General features: G+C 44.7%; 1 protein-coding gene across 12 annotated transcripts in view; it reads left to right on the top strand.

Annotated features, from left to right (window-relative positions):
- The window catches only part of DOCK9 (dedicator of cytokinesis 9), a 333584-nt gene that overhangs the window by 285777 nt on the left and 32692 nt on the right, over positions 1-15115 (top strand). For 11 of the 12 annotated variants that reach the window (XM_042929529.1, XM_042929595.1, XM_042929573.1 and 8 more), the window contains 3 exons: positions 257-357; positions 493-631; positions 2670-2913. In XM_042929529.1, coding sequence (XP_042785463.1) covers positions 257-357; positions 493-631; positions 2670-2792 — 363 coding nt within the window. In that variant the 3' untranslated portion in view covers positions 2793-2913. Of the gene's footprint in view, positions 1-256; positions 358-492; positions 632-2669; positions 2914-14270; positions 14343-15115 lie in introns of those variants that run through there. The other variant, XR_006199867.1, reaches the window with a different exon arrangement.

Below are 15115 nucleotides of genomic sequence, written 5' to 3'. Positions count from 1 at the left end.
TTTCCAAACTCTGCTTCCTCCTTCGTAAGATGAGCCATCATCTGAAACACCCTGATGATGTCTGAGGTGATAAAATCAAATGACATATAATAATGTAAGCTTTGTTCATGGTTTCCTCTTTCAGGTTGTCAGTTCCTGGAGGGCAGGAGTCATGACTAGCTTGAACAGCGTTGTTAGCACATGCCAACTGAAACCAAATCAATGAGAATGGTCATTTTTATAATAACATACTTTAAAATCTTTGTTCTTGATCTAGGTCAACGCAGGTCCACTAGCATATGCCCGAGCTTTCCTAGATGACACAAACACAAAAAGATACCCTGACAACAAAGTGAAGTTACTTAAAGAAGTTTTCAGGTAAAGTACACTGGAAATGTCTCTTTCTCTTCAAGTAGCCATCATATCTGTGCTCATTCAAGAAAGAGAAGCTACCAGTTGGACTCTCTCTTTGTCCTCAACATGACTTTATTTCCCTCTCTCTTACCATTTCAGGCAATTTGTGGAAGCTTGCGGTCAAGCCTTAGCGGTAAATGAGCGGCTGATCAAAGAGGACCAGCTAGAGTACCAGGAAGAAATGAAGGCCAACTACAGGGAGATGGCGAAAGAGCTTTCCGAGATCATGCACGAGCAGGTAAGTGCCACGCTCGGTTCTTGTCATTTTTAGCAAGCACGTGCTAGTCGGGTTCTCACATGCGCCCTGGGATGGCCTAAACCTTCTGATGTCCTTCCAGAATTTTGGTATCTGAAGAGTAATGTAGCATGCTACACGCTGCTGCCCTCTGAGCGCAGGTTACCTGGGGAAGGGCTAAGAGCTAGCCCACCTGTTAACATCCAACACAACCAGAGGAGAGCAGCACCCACCTCCTTTTTGTCACTCTTAGAGGTGGTTGTGGTTCGAAGCTCTGTCCCTCCCCACCCTAATCTAGCTCAAAGCAAAACAAAACTCACATAAAAAAGAAATACCTAGCTTGTTCCTAGAAATCTTTTTATTCACCCAATCCTTTAAAAGACCAAGACTTGCCAGCCTAGTTTAAAGAATTTTCTGTTAATATTAAATGTCTTTCGCCACTTAAAAGAACAGGGTTGTTCAGTTTTTGACTGTTCACAGCTGACTTGGGTCCCCTGATGGATTCTTCATGGTGGCTTCTCTAGTCCTTGTTATTTTGGGCATCTTTCCTGGTTACATGGCTACTATCACCTTCCTGTATGAGCTCCTTTCAGTAGGATCATGTATGTGGGCTCAGTAGTCAGAGGGGCAGCTACCCAGCCAACTAAGTGCATGTCAAAGAGCATCTTCCAGAGTATTGATTTTGTAGGGGTCCATTCTCCATCGGCCACAGTAACTTCTTCCAAATCACAGTGCCATTCTTCACAAGTAACATGAGTACTTCCATTGCACATAACTCCTTTTCCGGTTTCCTACACGATTATCGTTCAGTCTCTCAAATGAAAGCCAGGACCACTTATATCAGTTAACATATCATGTGACGATCCAGTTAGGAAATTTCTTTTGCAGGAAACTAACTGAAATGTCTGATCTTTAACTTGCTTGCTTTTTTTTCCTTCTCTTCCATGCTAACACATCCAGATGGGATGGTAATGTCATTTTTTAATTTTATTTTTCTGAACCTCGATAAACTGCTTCACGTAAAGTTATGACTGAGTTTGAATAACTGCAGACATTGGCATAAAGTGTGTGCAGAGGGAGGCACCCTCTTCCGGGCATGTAGAAAAGTAGAAACAAATTGAACTGATGAAAGAAATACATGTGTAAATGATAAAGCAGAAAAGGGATGGTCTCATGAAAATAAGTTTTTGGAGAAAGCCCAAGGTCTTTTCCATGGAGCTTACAGATTGCTGTGTAACAGAGAGTTTGATCAGTGGGTGTCAGCATTTGGCACTAGAAGAGAAGAAAGTAGGAAAACAATGTGGACTGATAATGTTAGAATAAGCTCCCATATCATATGGACATTTCTCGCAGTGCCGTGCTCTAAACTGCACCTTGAACTTTCCATTATCTCAACAACTGTGAAGATTAAACTCTTTTGAATCCTTAAGCAAAAAGGGTTGTGACCTGGAGTAGACTTGCTTTTGGTTTTCCCCGGGGAGGCTCTGACTGTGTATGTTCCTCTCAATTTCCACCTGGCAGTAGGTCAAGTCTCGCCCCTAGAATTCTCCCCCGCGTTACCGAGTGTGAAGAGAGACCTGTTCAGGGTCATAGGGGCAGCTGCTGTCTCTTTCCCAGGATGGAAATCTGTAAGACCCTGAGAGAAGGAGCCAGTGGAAAAACAGAGATGCTCAGGACTCATTTTAAAAGACTTTTCCAAGCGACAGGGCTAGGTTGTGTCCCTGGCAAGTACGTGTAAGACAGACTTCACCACCTTATAATCTGGTGAGTCTAGAAGAGAAGGCTCCATTCAGTACTTTATAAAGGAAACAAAACCCATTGTACTTGACTTTCCCTTAAAATCCTGATCTGAAAAAGGCCATTTTCTAGATGAGCTGACACAATCCCTCTGCAAACCGCCAAAGCCGAGCTCTCTGAGCATACCATCATTCAGAGTAACAGTGACCATTGGATGATAAGTTGTGTTACATGAAACACGCCATTTTGAGAAATGTCTTTAGGGGCATTCCACTTCAGTAATGTTGTGTTTCTGTGCCTCAAGATTTGCCCGCTGGAGGAGAAGACGAGTGTTTTACCGAATTCCCTTCACATCTTCAATGCCATCAGTGGGACTCCAACAAGCACCCTGGTTCACGGAATGACCAGCTCATCCTCAGTTGTGTGATTTTGCCTCACGGACCGTATGTGGGGCTTTGTCATTTGCAAACTCAGGATGATTTCCAAAGTTAATCACTGGGCTCGTGCAAGACACAGGGAGGACCGAGCACAAGAAGAAGTGAAGGGGAATGGGAGAGAAAGGAACTCAAGAACGGTGTTATTTCATAGCCGATTTTCTAGAAGAGTCATAAGAGGGTACACATATTTTTTTAAATCTTGCTGGCAATATTCGAACTTTTCATTATGTCTTAACGGGGGTGTGTGGCGAACTCTCTTAAGCTGGAGTGAGATTTTATTCTTCCTTACAGAGTAGTATTAAAATAAATGGCCTAGAGAAAACACGTGTTCTGGAATGTACAGAGCAGGGACAGTAGCACTGAAATGGAGGCTGGAGTAACGTTTGCCTCTAGGCTAAGCTGGAAAACCTTGAAAATATTTTTTTTTTCCTGTGGCACATTCAGGTTGAATACAAGAACTATTTTTGTGACTAGTTTTTGATGACCTAAGGGAACTGATCATTGTAACTTTTGTACCAGTGAGCCAGAAGGTTGAGTGCTTTTATACTCATATACTCGCATCTAAAAAATAGGAAAGCTTAAGAAACTATGTGAGCTTAAAACTAGTCAAGCAGTTTAGAACCAAAGGCCTCTATTAATAAACAAAACTATGCTAAAAAATTTAAAAGTAGTACAGTATATTGTAATGTACATATGAGTTTGTTAATACAGTCTCCACACTCTGTACATACATGGATTACATTTCTACATTTTTTAATACTCCTCACATCCGCTTCTGCATTAAGTTTCGTTGTGACAAATTTGTGCCGTTCTTAGCATATGCAATACACTTGACTTTACTGTTTTATCCTTGTACATAAAAAAAGTGCAATATGGAGGTGTATACAGTCTTTGCTATGTTAGGTTTATAAACTTTTAAAAAATCTCATCCTTTTGCCAAAGTGGTGGAGTATGTAATTGGTAAACCATAAATCCTGTGGTGAATCGTGGTGTGATTTAAAGCTTTCACCATGTTATATTTTCTTTTGAGACATTAATTTAGTAATTTTATATTTGGGAAAATAAAGGTTTTTAATTTTATTTAACTAGAATCTCTGCCCTGCTGTAAGTAAACATTCTGTACCACATCTGTATTAAAAATAACATTGCTGATTTTCTGGTAGTGAATATTGGGTATTTATTATTATTAGCCATTCCCAAGAGGGCCAGGATATTGGAATACTTGGGGGTGAACTAACATGGTATATGAAATTTGCTTTAAAAGTTGAGGAAAAGAAAGAGGCTGGGTGGAGGAGACAAGACTGACAAACGTTGGCAGTTGTTGAAGCTGAGGTTAGGTACATGGGGAATCGTGGTACCATTTTGTCTGCCCCCGCGTATGTCTCCGTGGTACAGATTTCAGGAGGCAGGTCTAGACCTCAGATCTGCCAGTTGCCTTGGATAAATGTGCTGCTGCAACGTGTCCTGGCTCTGAATTCTACTAGCTGTTGCCGAGCCTGCACAGACACCTGTGCCCTCTGGCTTTTCCTCTTCGGCTCTGTCGAGAGTTCCATCTTCATCAGTTTCCTTGCTTGCTTTTGAGATGACTACTCGGAGACAAGCTGGTCACTGAGCCAGCCGTGCGCTGGCAGCCATGTGTGCACACGCCCTGCGATCTGTGTCATCCCAAAGAAAGCCAAGTCAAGTGACAGCTCTGATTGCAGGTGCCGGTCCTGCCTCTGATATGCCCGGTGGCTGGCAGGTGAGTTCATTGTCACCCAGCCCCGTGTAGTCACAGAGATGAAAGGAAGAGGAGTCTTTCCCCAAGAAGTAAAATGGCTGCTTTTCCTACTTGAAGGCTTTTAAAAGGCTGTTTTTCACATAACCAGTTGAGGAAAGAAAGTGTGATGTACATCTTGAACACCCAGACGCCAAGGATCTTTTGGCGTCTTTGAAACATTCTCAGTCAGTGGTAAGTCCGTATTTTATAGGTGGAGACAAGGTCATGAAGAAGAGACGGTGAAGCATGATGGCAATTCACCAGAGTCGACAGCCCGTCCATTAGCGGATCCGGATTTAGGGCTAAACACAATTCTCCATGAAGGTTTGCCCTGAGTCTCTGACCTCCCCGGTGCAGTGTAATAAACCTTGACTCCAACATCAGCAGGAATGGATATAGCAGTATGTCTCCTTTGTCACTGAGCTGGATTTCCTGGTCATAAATGCCTTATTTAGAAACCATAAAACTCAAGTCACCGTGTAGTAAAATAAATATAAGTCTGGAAAGTGCTAACTTGCTATCTCTTCATTAGACTTGGAGAGTAATTTGTACAGATGCCATGTCAGATATGATTCAGCTTGGAAGGTGACCAACCCTCATTTATTACAGCAGTGGAGAAAGGAGCCATCTCCTTGTTGAAGACATCTACTGTTGACCCCGTGACAGAGCACATTCGTACCAATTAAAAATATCATTTAGTTTACATATAAAATTCTCATTTTGGTATAAAGTCACACAATAAAGTAGCAGTGTATTGGGGAAATTTTTTTAACATTAAAAAATTTTTATTGCTATTTTTAAGTAATTTGTTTATACTTCCCATACATCTTTCCCTTTTTTATTGAGGTAAGAGAAACATATAAAATTTATCATTTTAACAATTTCTTTGTTTTAATTTTTTCATTTAAAATGTTTAGTTTTTGAGAGAGACAGAATGTGAGTGGGGGAGGGAGGGAGAGAGGGAGACACAGAATCCGAAGAAGATTCCAGGCTCTGAGCTGTCAGCACAGAGCCCAATGCGGGACTCGCGCTCACGAGCAGTGAGATCATGACCTGACCCCAAGTCGGATGCTTACCCAACTAAACCCCACAGGCATCCCCCATTTTAACTATTTTCAAGTGTACAGTTCAGTGGCATTAAGTCCAATGTTGTGCAATCACCACCACCATCCATCCGCAGAACTTCTTCATCATCCCAAACAGAAACTCTATACCTGGCAAATAATAACTCCTTATTCTCCCTTCAATAAGATTTTTTTGAAGTAACTTTCAGAATCAGAGTGTAGTTAGTATCTTATCAGGAATATTTGCTACCTGGGAAGTAACCAGCTCTAGGTACTATACATAAACAGAGCCAGCTCCTTGGTGTGGAGAAGGCTGCTGAGAATTGGGACGTAACTTGAAAGGTAGCTTGAAAGGTCCCTCCGTAGGGACTTGTTTAACCGTGTGACAGAGTTACTCAGTATAGAAACTCCATTGATAAAAGCATTTAATTTCCATCAACGGGATCGCTTGAATAAACTACAATACATGCACACAACAGAGTACTATATACTTATAAAAAGGAATTAAGATTATCTCTGTACACTGCCAAGGAGTGATTTTCAGAATACTGTAAGTAAAAATCACAAGACAGGGAAAAGTGAATGGTATGCTACCCGTTATTTAAGAAAGGAAGAATATATACATAAGTAGATTTTGCTTCTGTTTTTTTAGATGGAAAGGAAAACAAACAAAAACTTTAAAGTATTACCTGTGGGGGAAGAGAGAGAATGATAGGTAGAGGACGAGGTTAGATGATAGGGTTGTCCAAATATAATTTGCTTTATAGATTTGGCTTTAGAACCAGGTGAATATTACATTAAAATAATTTTTTAATTCCTAAAAATTGAAAGCAAAATGACATGAATGAGCATAACCATATATCAAGTTGATGACATAAACACAAAGGAATTATTTCAAATGACTTTACCATATAGGAATTTCACTGCGCCTTCCTAGTGGGATATACCCAAAGGACAAAAATTGCGGCAACAAATAAGTAAATGATTGACTAATAAACAAAAACCATTTTCAGTAATTGTGGAAGTGGTGTATTGTTTTTGTGAGATTGTATTGTTCTTCTGAGACTCGTATGTTTATTCCTGGTGAAAGTGAGTTATTATGTTGATATCCTTGGGAACCAAGTTTTTGGCATGAGAGGAAAAAAACTTACATCTTTAAGACCAAAGAGGTTAAATTAAAATTTTTTCATTCTGGAGGCACCTGGGTGGCTTAGTCATTTGAGCACCTGACTCTTGATTTTGGTTCAGGTCATGATCCTAGGCTCGTGGGATTGAGCCCTGCATCGGGTTCCATGCTGAGCATAAAGCCTGCTGGCGATTCTGTCCCTCTCTCTCCTTCTGCCCCTCTCTCTCACTCACATGCTTTCTTTCTCTCTAAAAATAATAATAATAATTAAATTTAAAAATTAAAAAATTAAAATTAAAAACTCATTCTGAATTTGATGTGGAAATACCAACTTGAATTCATGATATATTTATCTTAAACGCACATTTATTAAACACTTATTTCCTAACTTGTTTCACAGAAGATGCCTAAAAACAATGACAAAGCCAATAGCTACTGAGCACCCCTCAGTGCCCAAACTGTGTTCTCCAAATACCTTTTCTACTAGAAGGATCCAGGGCTCCCCAAAGAATTGCTGATTCCAGATTTAGGGCAGAAATAGTCCAAGATGAATCTGGAACATCTTTTCATACCAGACAACCAGGGTGCTGGCAAAAAAACACCTGAGCCCTGTCAAAAGAGTTTAAAGAAGCTCCTTCTAGCTAGTAGCCAGGCATGGAGAGAACATCAGCAAGAATAATAATAGAAATGGATTGGAAATATAAAGTTAAACTTATGAATTCATGATGCTACTAGAAAGATTTAAGAAAAGAAAACTGGTAACTATTGAAGGAGTTAATATCACCAAAGAAAGACAAAAAGACAAAAAGTGCACAACCCACCTATGATGGAGTCTTGCCAGAAACTCTAACCTGAATCTGATCATGTCTCTACCAACTCTCCAGGAAATAGAGGGCACAGAGGAACATGTTAAATGATACCACAGGAAATGCAGTCAGCAAAATCTAATTCTGTGGAAAGCTTTTAAGACACACAGTCTGGTTTCTTTAGTAAATTTTAAGAAAAAAGAGAAGACCTGTATATTCTTTGATTCTGGGTTCTCTTGATATGGCATATCTACTATATAAAGTACATAGACTTTTCCTATCCCTTCCTCTGAATACAACTAAAAACCTTGGATGTTAAGTACATTAAAAGAAGAGGAAGAAGAAGAAGAAGAAGAAGAAGAAGAAGAAGAAGAAGAAGAAGAAGAAGAAGAAGAAGAAGGGGAAGGAGTGGTAAGGTGAGGGGAGGAGGAGAAGAAGAAGGTAAGACTCTGAAAGGTAGAGTGAAGAAAGCAGATCAGCTAGGGACCTTGGGAGCCAAAGAATGATACAGTGTTAAGTTTTCCATTTTTATTTTTCCTCCTATATCTCATACTTGGAGCCAAAGAAAATAGCAACAGGGAAACTCCTACGGGCACAGACAAAAAAAGACCAACAACACTTTGCACCCATTATGGTGGCTATTATTTAAAAAAAAAAAAAGGTGAAGATGCAAAGAAATCGGGATGCTTTGCTTTGCTGGTTGGAATGTGAAACTGTGTGGCTGCTGTGGAAACAGTACGGTGGTTCCTCACAAATTAAACCTAGAATTACCAGATGATCCAGCAATTCCACTTTCTGACGTATGCCCAAAAGAACTGAAAGGAGGGACTTGAGCAGATTTTGTACATCCGTGTCCATAGCAGCACTGTTCACAGCAGCCAGAAGGTGGAAGCTATGCAAGTATCCATCGATGGATGAATGAATAAACAAAACGTGATACACACAACAGAATATTACTCAGCCTTAAAAAGGAAGGACATTCCGACCCGTGCTACAACATGGATGAACCTCGAGGACATTATGCTCAGTGAAATAAGCCAGACACAAAAGGACAAATACTGTGGGATCCCACTTATATGAGGTACTGAGAGTGGTCAAGTTCATAGAGACAGAAAGTAGAAGGGAAATTGCCAGGGGCTGGGTGGAGGGGAAGTGGGGAGTAGTGTTGAACTGGCACTGAGTTTCAGTTGACTAAGATGGAGACATTGTGATGGAGGGTGGTGAAGGCTGCACAGAACACTGTGAATGTACTTAATGCCACAGAACTGTATGAATTAAAACGGTTGAGATGGTAACTTACGTGCCTGCTCTGTCCAGCCAAAGGAAGAAGAAAAGAGCAGCCTACCAAGACAGATCTTTTGGGTGACGCTGGCTCTCCTCTAACCAACACCGTAGAAACCCAACCAGCAGTGGCTGAATGGGCAGCAAGGCTCCCACCCTCCCAAGGCTCAACACCCCTGCTGGGTGGTGTCAGAGAAGGTCTGAAAGGAGCCAGGACTTTCTTCCAGACTGGTCTAGGGACAGTCCCAGTCCTGGGGTGCCTGTGGACACCACTGGGGACCCTAGACTTGACAGCAAAAGCATGATCCGTAAAAGGACAAAGCGATAGACTGAAGCTCACCAAAAGTAAACACTTTTGCTCTGAGAGAATTCTGTTAAGAGGATGGAAATACAGACTGGGAGAAAATATTTGCAAACTAATAGAGCTGACAAAGGACTTAATCTAGAGCACGTAAACACTCAAGACTCAAAAGTAAAAAAAAAAAAAAAACAAAAAAAATAGCAACAATCCAACGAGAACATGGCCAGGAGACTTGAAACATTTCCCGGTAGGGGATATGCAGGTGGCAAATAAGCCCATGAAAAGATGCTGAACGTTATATTAGCCGTTAGGGGAACGCAAATCAGAGCCCCCATGAGAATTCACTGCCACCTATCAGAATGACTAAACTCAAACACAGTGACAATGCCAAGCGCCAGTGAGAATGAGGACGAACTAGATCACTCGTAAATTGCTGCTGGGAATGTAAAATGGCACAGCCATTCTGCGAAAACAGCGTGGCAGTTTTTTGTTTTTGTTTTTTAATGTTTATGTATATTTGAGACAATGCAAGAGACAGAGTGCAAGCAGCGGAGGGGCAGACAGAGGGAGACACAGAATCCAAAGCAGGCTCCAGGCTCCAAGCTGTCAGCCCAGAACCCGACGCGAGGCTGGAACTCACGAACCGTGAGATCATGACCTGAGCCGAGGTCGGGTGCTTAACCGACTGAGACACTCAAGCGCCCCAAGCGTGGCAGTTTCTTAAAAAGCCACGTATGTAACTACCATTTGACCCAGAAATGGCACTCTTAGGTGTTCATCCCAGAGAAATGAAACCTTACATCCACACAAAAACACATGTACAAATGTTTATATCAGCTTTTGTATGTAACAGCCCCAGACCGGAAACAACCTGGACGCTCTTCAGCTGGCAAATGGGTAACTGGGTGGCGGTGCCTCCATGCATCTGGGCCAGGGGGTGCTCCTCAGTGGTAACCCAGACCGGGGTGCTGTGCATCTCGAGAATTCTGCTGAGTGCAAAGAGCCAGCTCTAAAGGTTACTTACGGTAAGATTCCATTTATGTAATGTTCTTGAAATGACAAAACTATAGAAACAGAGAGCCACCAGATTAGTGATTGATTAAAGGGGCAGGATGGGGCGCCTGGGTGGCTCAGTTGGTTAAGCGTCTGACTTCGGCTCAGGTCATGCATGATCTTGCAGTTTGTGGGTTCAAGCGCGTCAAGCTCTGTGCTGACAGCTCGGAGCCTGGAGCCTGCTTCGGATTCTGTGTCTCCCTCTCTCTCTGCCCCTGCCTCTCTCTCTCCCTCTCTCTCTCTTTCTCTCTCTCTCTCTCAAAAATAAATAAACATTAAAAAAATTAAAGATAAATAGATAAATAAAGGGGCGGGATGGGAAGGCCATGCAGAGTGAGGGGCACCGAAGCGGCTCGCTGCCTGCCCTGTCCTGTCTCCTGTCGGCCAAGTGCCCCCATTGCTGCCACAGCCTGTGTTGTTGCCTTTAGCGGGGTTGTCTGAGCCAGGACCACAGCTGGACAGCAGCAGAATGCGTGTCAAAGTGACCGGGCTCCACTTAGAGCCACAGACACGAACGCCCATCACATGTGGCAGTGAAGCTCAATCCTGCTCTGAGAAAGCTGGTCTCACACTGGGAGGAAAGTAATGAAGTGACCTTCTCCCAATTCCGTCGTAGCTCTTCCCATGCGCACAGGGCCCGCACGCGTGTCCCCATTCTCCTGTCTGACTTAACCCCGTGTGATAAGTCTGGAGCCACAGAGTTTGGAGGGCACGTTTGTCATTCCCTCGGCACTCACGTAGTTTGCAGCTGTGTCGGTGCGATCTGACCTAGCAGGTATCTGGGTGACACTGGCCTTGGGACAATGTCCGAGAACCTGCCCTGGAGTCCTGTGGTCACCCACACAGCCCCCCCAGCCCAAAGTACCCATCACTTCACATCCCTCTTTAACAACTGATGGGATCGAAGGCTAGACTTTTGGTACCTTAATACTGTGTGTTGCTCATTGTCCACAGGAAACCACAGGCTCTCTGTCACCCGGTGTGGTCATCTGAATAACAGTCTCTGAGGGACACTGCCCTAGATTGTCCGATGGGCCAGTGTAGTCAGCAGTCCCTATAAGAGGCACGCAGTGGAAGTGAGAGAGGAGACGGTGATGGGGGGATAGCGGTAGATGCTAGCTTAACGCACCTGCGAGATAGGGGAAGGGCCACAGCCCAAGGAATGCAGACAGCCTCTAGAAGCTGGAAAAGATGAGGAAAGGAATTCAGTTCTAGAGACTCTGGCAGGAAACCTGCCAACGCCATAATGTTGGCCCAGTGAAACTGATTCCGGACTTCAGACCTCCAGAAGTGTGAGATAATAAATCTGTGTTGTTCTAAGTCTCTAAGTTCGTGGTGACTTATTACAGCAGCAACGGGAAACGAATCCACCTGGTATCGTTTTAACTAGCACTCACTCAAAACGAACCAGTGAATGGAGTCCCACCTCCAGAGACGGTCAAGTTCCCTAAAGCCACCTTTTCTCCCCCTGCGTCCCAGTTTGCTCTGGGGGGAGCTCTTGCATGTGAATGAACTGCCATTTCTCAGCCCGCCAGACCGCCTCTGTCCTGGGATGTCACCCCAGCAGACAGATGATGTCTGTTCTAGAAAGCTGCAGCACAGGCCTGAACAGCAGAACTCAGTGCCTTCCCCCGTGGTTTGGACATAACCACCTCATCTGGGCAGGAACCATCCCCTTTGCCCTCCCCCTTGCAGACCTCCCCTTGGACCTCCAGCTGGAGTCCAGAGCACTCTGTCATTGTATTCCTGTTTGCAAGGACAAGAGCTGCGCCTCGTAGAAAATCCAAACAGCACGTATATAAAAGACAAGTAAAACAGCAGCAGCTCACCCAAGAAAAGCAGCCTTCTCTCCGGGTATTTATCTGCACGTGGCCACATAGATGGTCAGGTGGAATTTTACATTAATGAGACCTTCTCATTCATGTTGTCTGTTAGCCTGTTTTCATCTCCCATATCTTGGAAAGCCTCCGAAGCCATCCACCTAAATCCAAATCCTAGGAAAACAAACCCTGTACCACCTACATGATGTTCCGGTAGGCAGGTCCACAATTCTTTTTGATCAGTCTGCTTCTATGAAACTTTTGGGTTCATAAGCCACATAAAAAGGAAACAAATCATTTACTCAGCATGTATATACCGGGTGCCTCCTGGGCCCAGCACTCTTTTAAGCTCTGGGGATTCAGCCATGATCAAAATAAAGTTCCACCTTGTGGAGCCTGTGTTCTAGAGAAAGGAGACACGACGGCCAGACAGACATTTACTGTGCCCTATGGGGCCGTGGGCATGACATAAAGCAAGGTACAGGGAGATAGCTGTGCTGGGCCCAGGGGTGACTATTCAGGAAAGGCCTCTCTGACCGAGGAATATCTGAGATACCTGAGCAACAGGCAAGACTGGAGAGCACGGAGGGGCAGGGCATCTGGGACAGGAGGAACAGAAGTGTGTGTGGCCTGGTCCTGGAGCAGCACAGAAGCCCTGGGGCTGCGGCAGGGTGAGCCAGGATGACAGGATGAGGCGGGAGACAAGAGCTGGGTCCTGCGGGACCCTGTTGGCCTCAGGAGCACTGGCTACATCTGATGCTAAAATAAGAAGCAGTTGGGAGGCTTTGGACACAGACTTGACATGACCAGACTTCTGTTTTCTGCAGATCAGTTTGGCTGCTCTGTGAAGAAGAAGGGGTTGTTGAAAGCAGGCAGATCCTTGTAGGCTGCGCCCTTGACCTAGGGAGGCCTCACGAGGGGATGACTGGGTGGGAGCAGAGCAGGAAAGGAGAAGCAAGGGTGTTCTGAAGATACAGGGGATGGGGAGCTGACGGCACTTGCCGGAAGACTGAATCAGGGTCAAGAGAGAAAGAGAGGTGCCAAGGGGGACTCCAGAGTGTTAAGCCTCAACCCTTGGGTGACCGGAGTGGCCGAGTGAGGAAGACGGAAGACACAGTGGGAGGGCTTCTGTTTTGGACATGTTAAGTTTGAGAGGTTTTTATAAGTGATGCTACCAGAAGCACAGTTGGCTGTAGCATTTGAATCCAGGGGAGAGTCCTGGCTCAGGAGAGCTACTGTCTAGATGGTAGCTAGCATCGTGGAGGCTGGATAAGACCATCTCACCGGGTGAGTGTGGATGGAGAATAAGCCCAAGGACTGAGTCGTGGGGCCCTCCAGTGGTAAGAGGTCCCAGAAATGAGGATGAACGGATAAGGAAGGCCATGAAGGAGCAGCCAGGGTCACAGGCGGACCAAGAGAGCGGAATCCCAACAGCTAAGTGAACGAAGTATGCCAAGAAGGAGGGTGCAATTGGCAGAGTCCAGTGAGAATAAAGTGAGGCCCGAGAATTGGCCATTGGCTTTGGCAAAGTGGAAGTGATTGTACCTTGATGGAGGGGGACAGGCCACCCGATTGGAATAGACTGGGGAGAGGGTAAAGGAGACAAATGGGAGAGTGTGAGTATGGGCAGTTACTGCGTGTTTAGCATAAGGGGAAGCAGAGAAATTGGATGATAGCTAGAAAAACCAGATGTGGAGCCAAGGGAGGGTTTGGGGGGTGTTTGATGGCACAATCACAACGTGTTTGTGTGCAGTGAAAATAGTCCAGTAGAGAGGGGGAGAGATGACAAAGAGGGGTGCCCTCCGACAAGAGGGAAGAGCTCCAGGTGTGGGGAGGGAGGGGGCGAGGCTGGCTGCAGGACAGCAGGACTGGGTTGGGGGGTACGGGCTGGTTGGGGCGGGGGGGGAGGTGAGCTGAGCGTGTGTGCCCTTTTGTGGCTGCTTCCGTTTCCTCAGGGCCATGTACTGAGAGATAAAGGGAAAGGTGTCACAGTTTCTAGAGAGAGAAGACATCTCCGTGATTTCATTTTTGCACGTGTCCCTGTCTCTGAAAATCTTAGGAAGGAATCACTGGGTCAAAAGGGAACTTGCATCTTAAATTCAGCCGGCATCACCAAATTGCTCTCCAACAAATGACGTGAGGTCAAGGGCAGTCTCATTATTTTGCTCCTTTAAAACATAGCCTCTTTCTTGGGCTGGTGGTGGAATTTCAAAGTTTTCTGACGAATGTTCCAATTACAATTTGCTTTGGACTTACAGCCTGGTGTAGCTTGATGGTAGTTTTGGGGACTCGAGCAAATAGGAAAAGACAAGGAAATGAAGCCACCAGAGGTGAGTTGTGTCTTAATTCAGTCCATACTTAATAGCACTTTGGCCTTGGGCAAACTTTCCTTTGCCTCATTTTCCTCATCTGTAAAATGGGGCTGGTAATAGTTCCCAACATGTTGAGTGGTCCTGAGGATTGCATGAGTGAAGCACTTATTACTGACTGGCTCTTGGTAAGCCCTCGGTAAATGTCGCTTTTAAAAATATAAGCAGATTCGGGGCAGCTGGGTAGCTCAGTCGGTTAAGCGTCTGACTCTTGAATTCACTTCAGGTCATGATCCCAGAGTCTTGGGATCAAGCCTCCAGTCAAGTTCCATGCTGTGGGTGGATTCTATTTAAACTTCTCTCTCGCTCTCGCTCTCTCTGCCCCTACCCCCCCCCCACTCTCTTGCTTTCCTTCTAAAATAAAAAATAAATAATTTTTTTTTTTAAAAGTTAAGCAGATTCCTATTACAGCACTTCTCCGAGCCTTTTTTTTTTTAATAGACTTTTGCTTCCAAGATAGGTCTCTACTGAGTGTTTCCCCCAATTAACTGATTGAGGCACTCCCAGGACACTGTCCCACAGAGCCCACTCTGGCGACTGTCCCTTTAGACCACATGAGATCTGCCCTCTGTCCTTCTGTCTCTCTGTTCCGTGTGGAGGAGTGGCCCAGACAGGGTTGCAGAGACGTGAGCCGGGAGCACAGGTGCAGCGGTTACCCCCTCCACTGGGCAGCCATCTGTGGTAGGGCAGGACACACAGTGACCGAAGAGGGGTAGCCCCTCCCAGGAGACCAA

This window comes from Panthera leo, chromosome A1, assembly GCF_018350215.1.
Source record: "Panthera leo isolate Ple1 chromosome A1, P.leo_Ple1_pat1.1, whole genome shotgun sequence".
NCBI lineage: Eukaryota > Metazoa > Chordata > Mammalia > Carnivora > Felidae > Panthera > Panthera leo.
The sequence above is the reverse complement of the archived record's forward strand: the minus strand, read 5'-3'. Positions and strand labels throughout refer to the sequence as shown.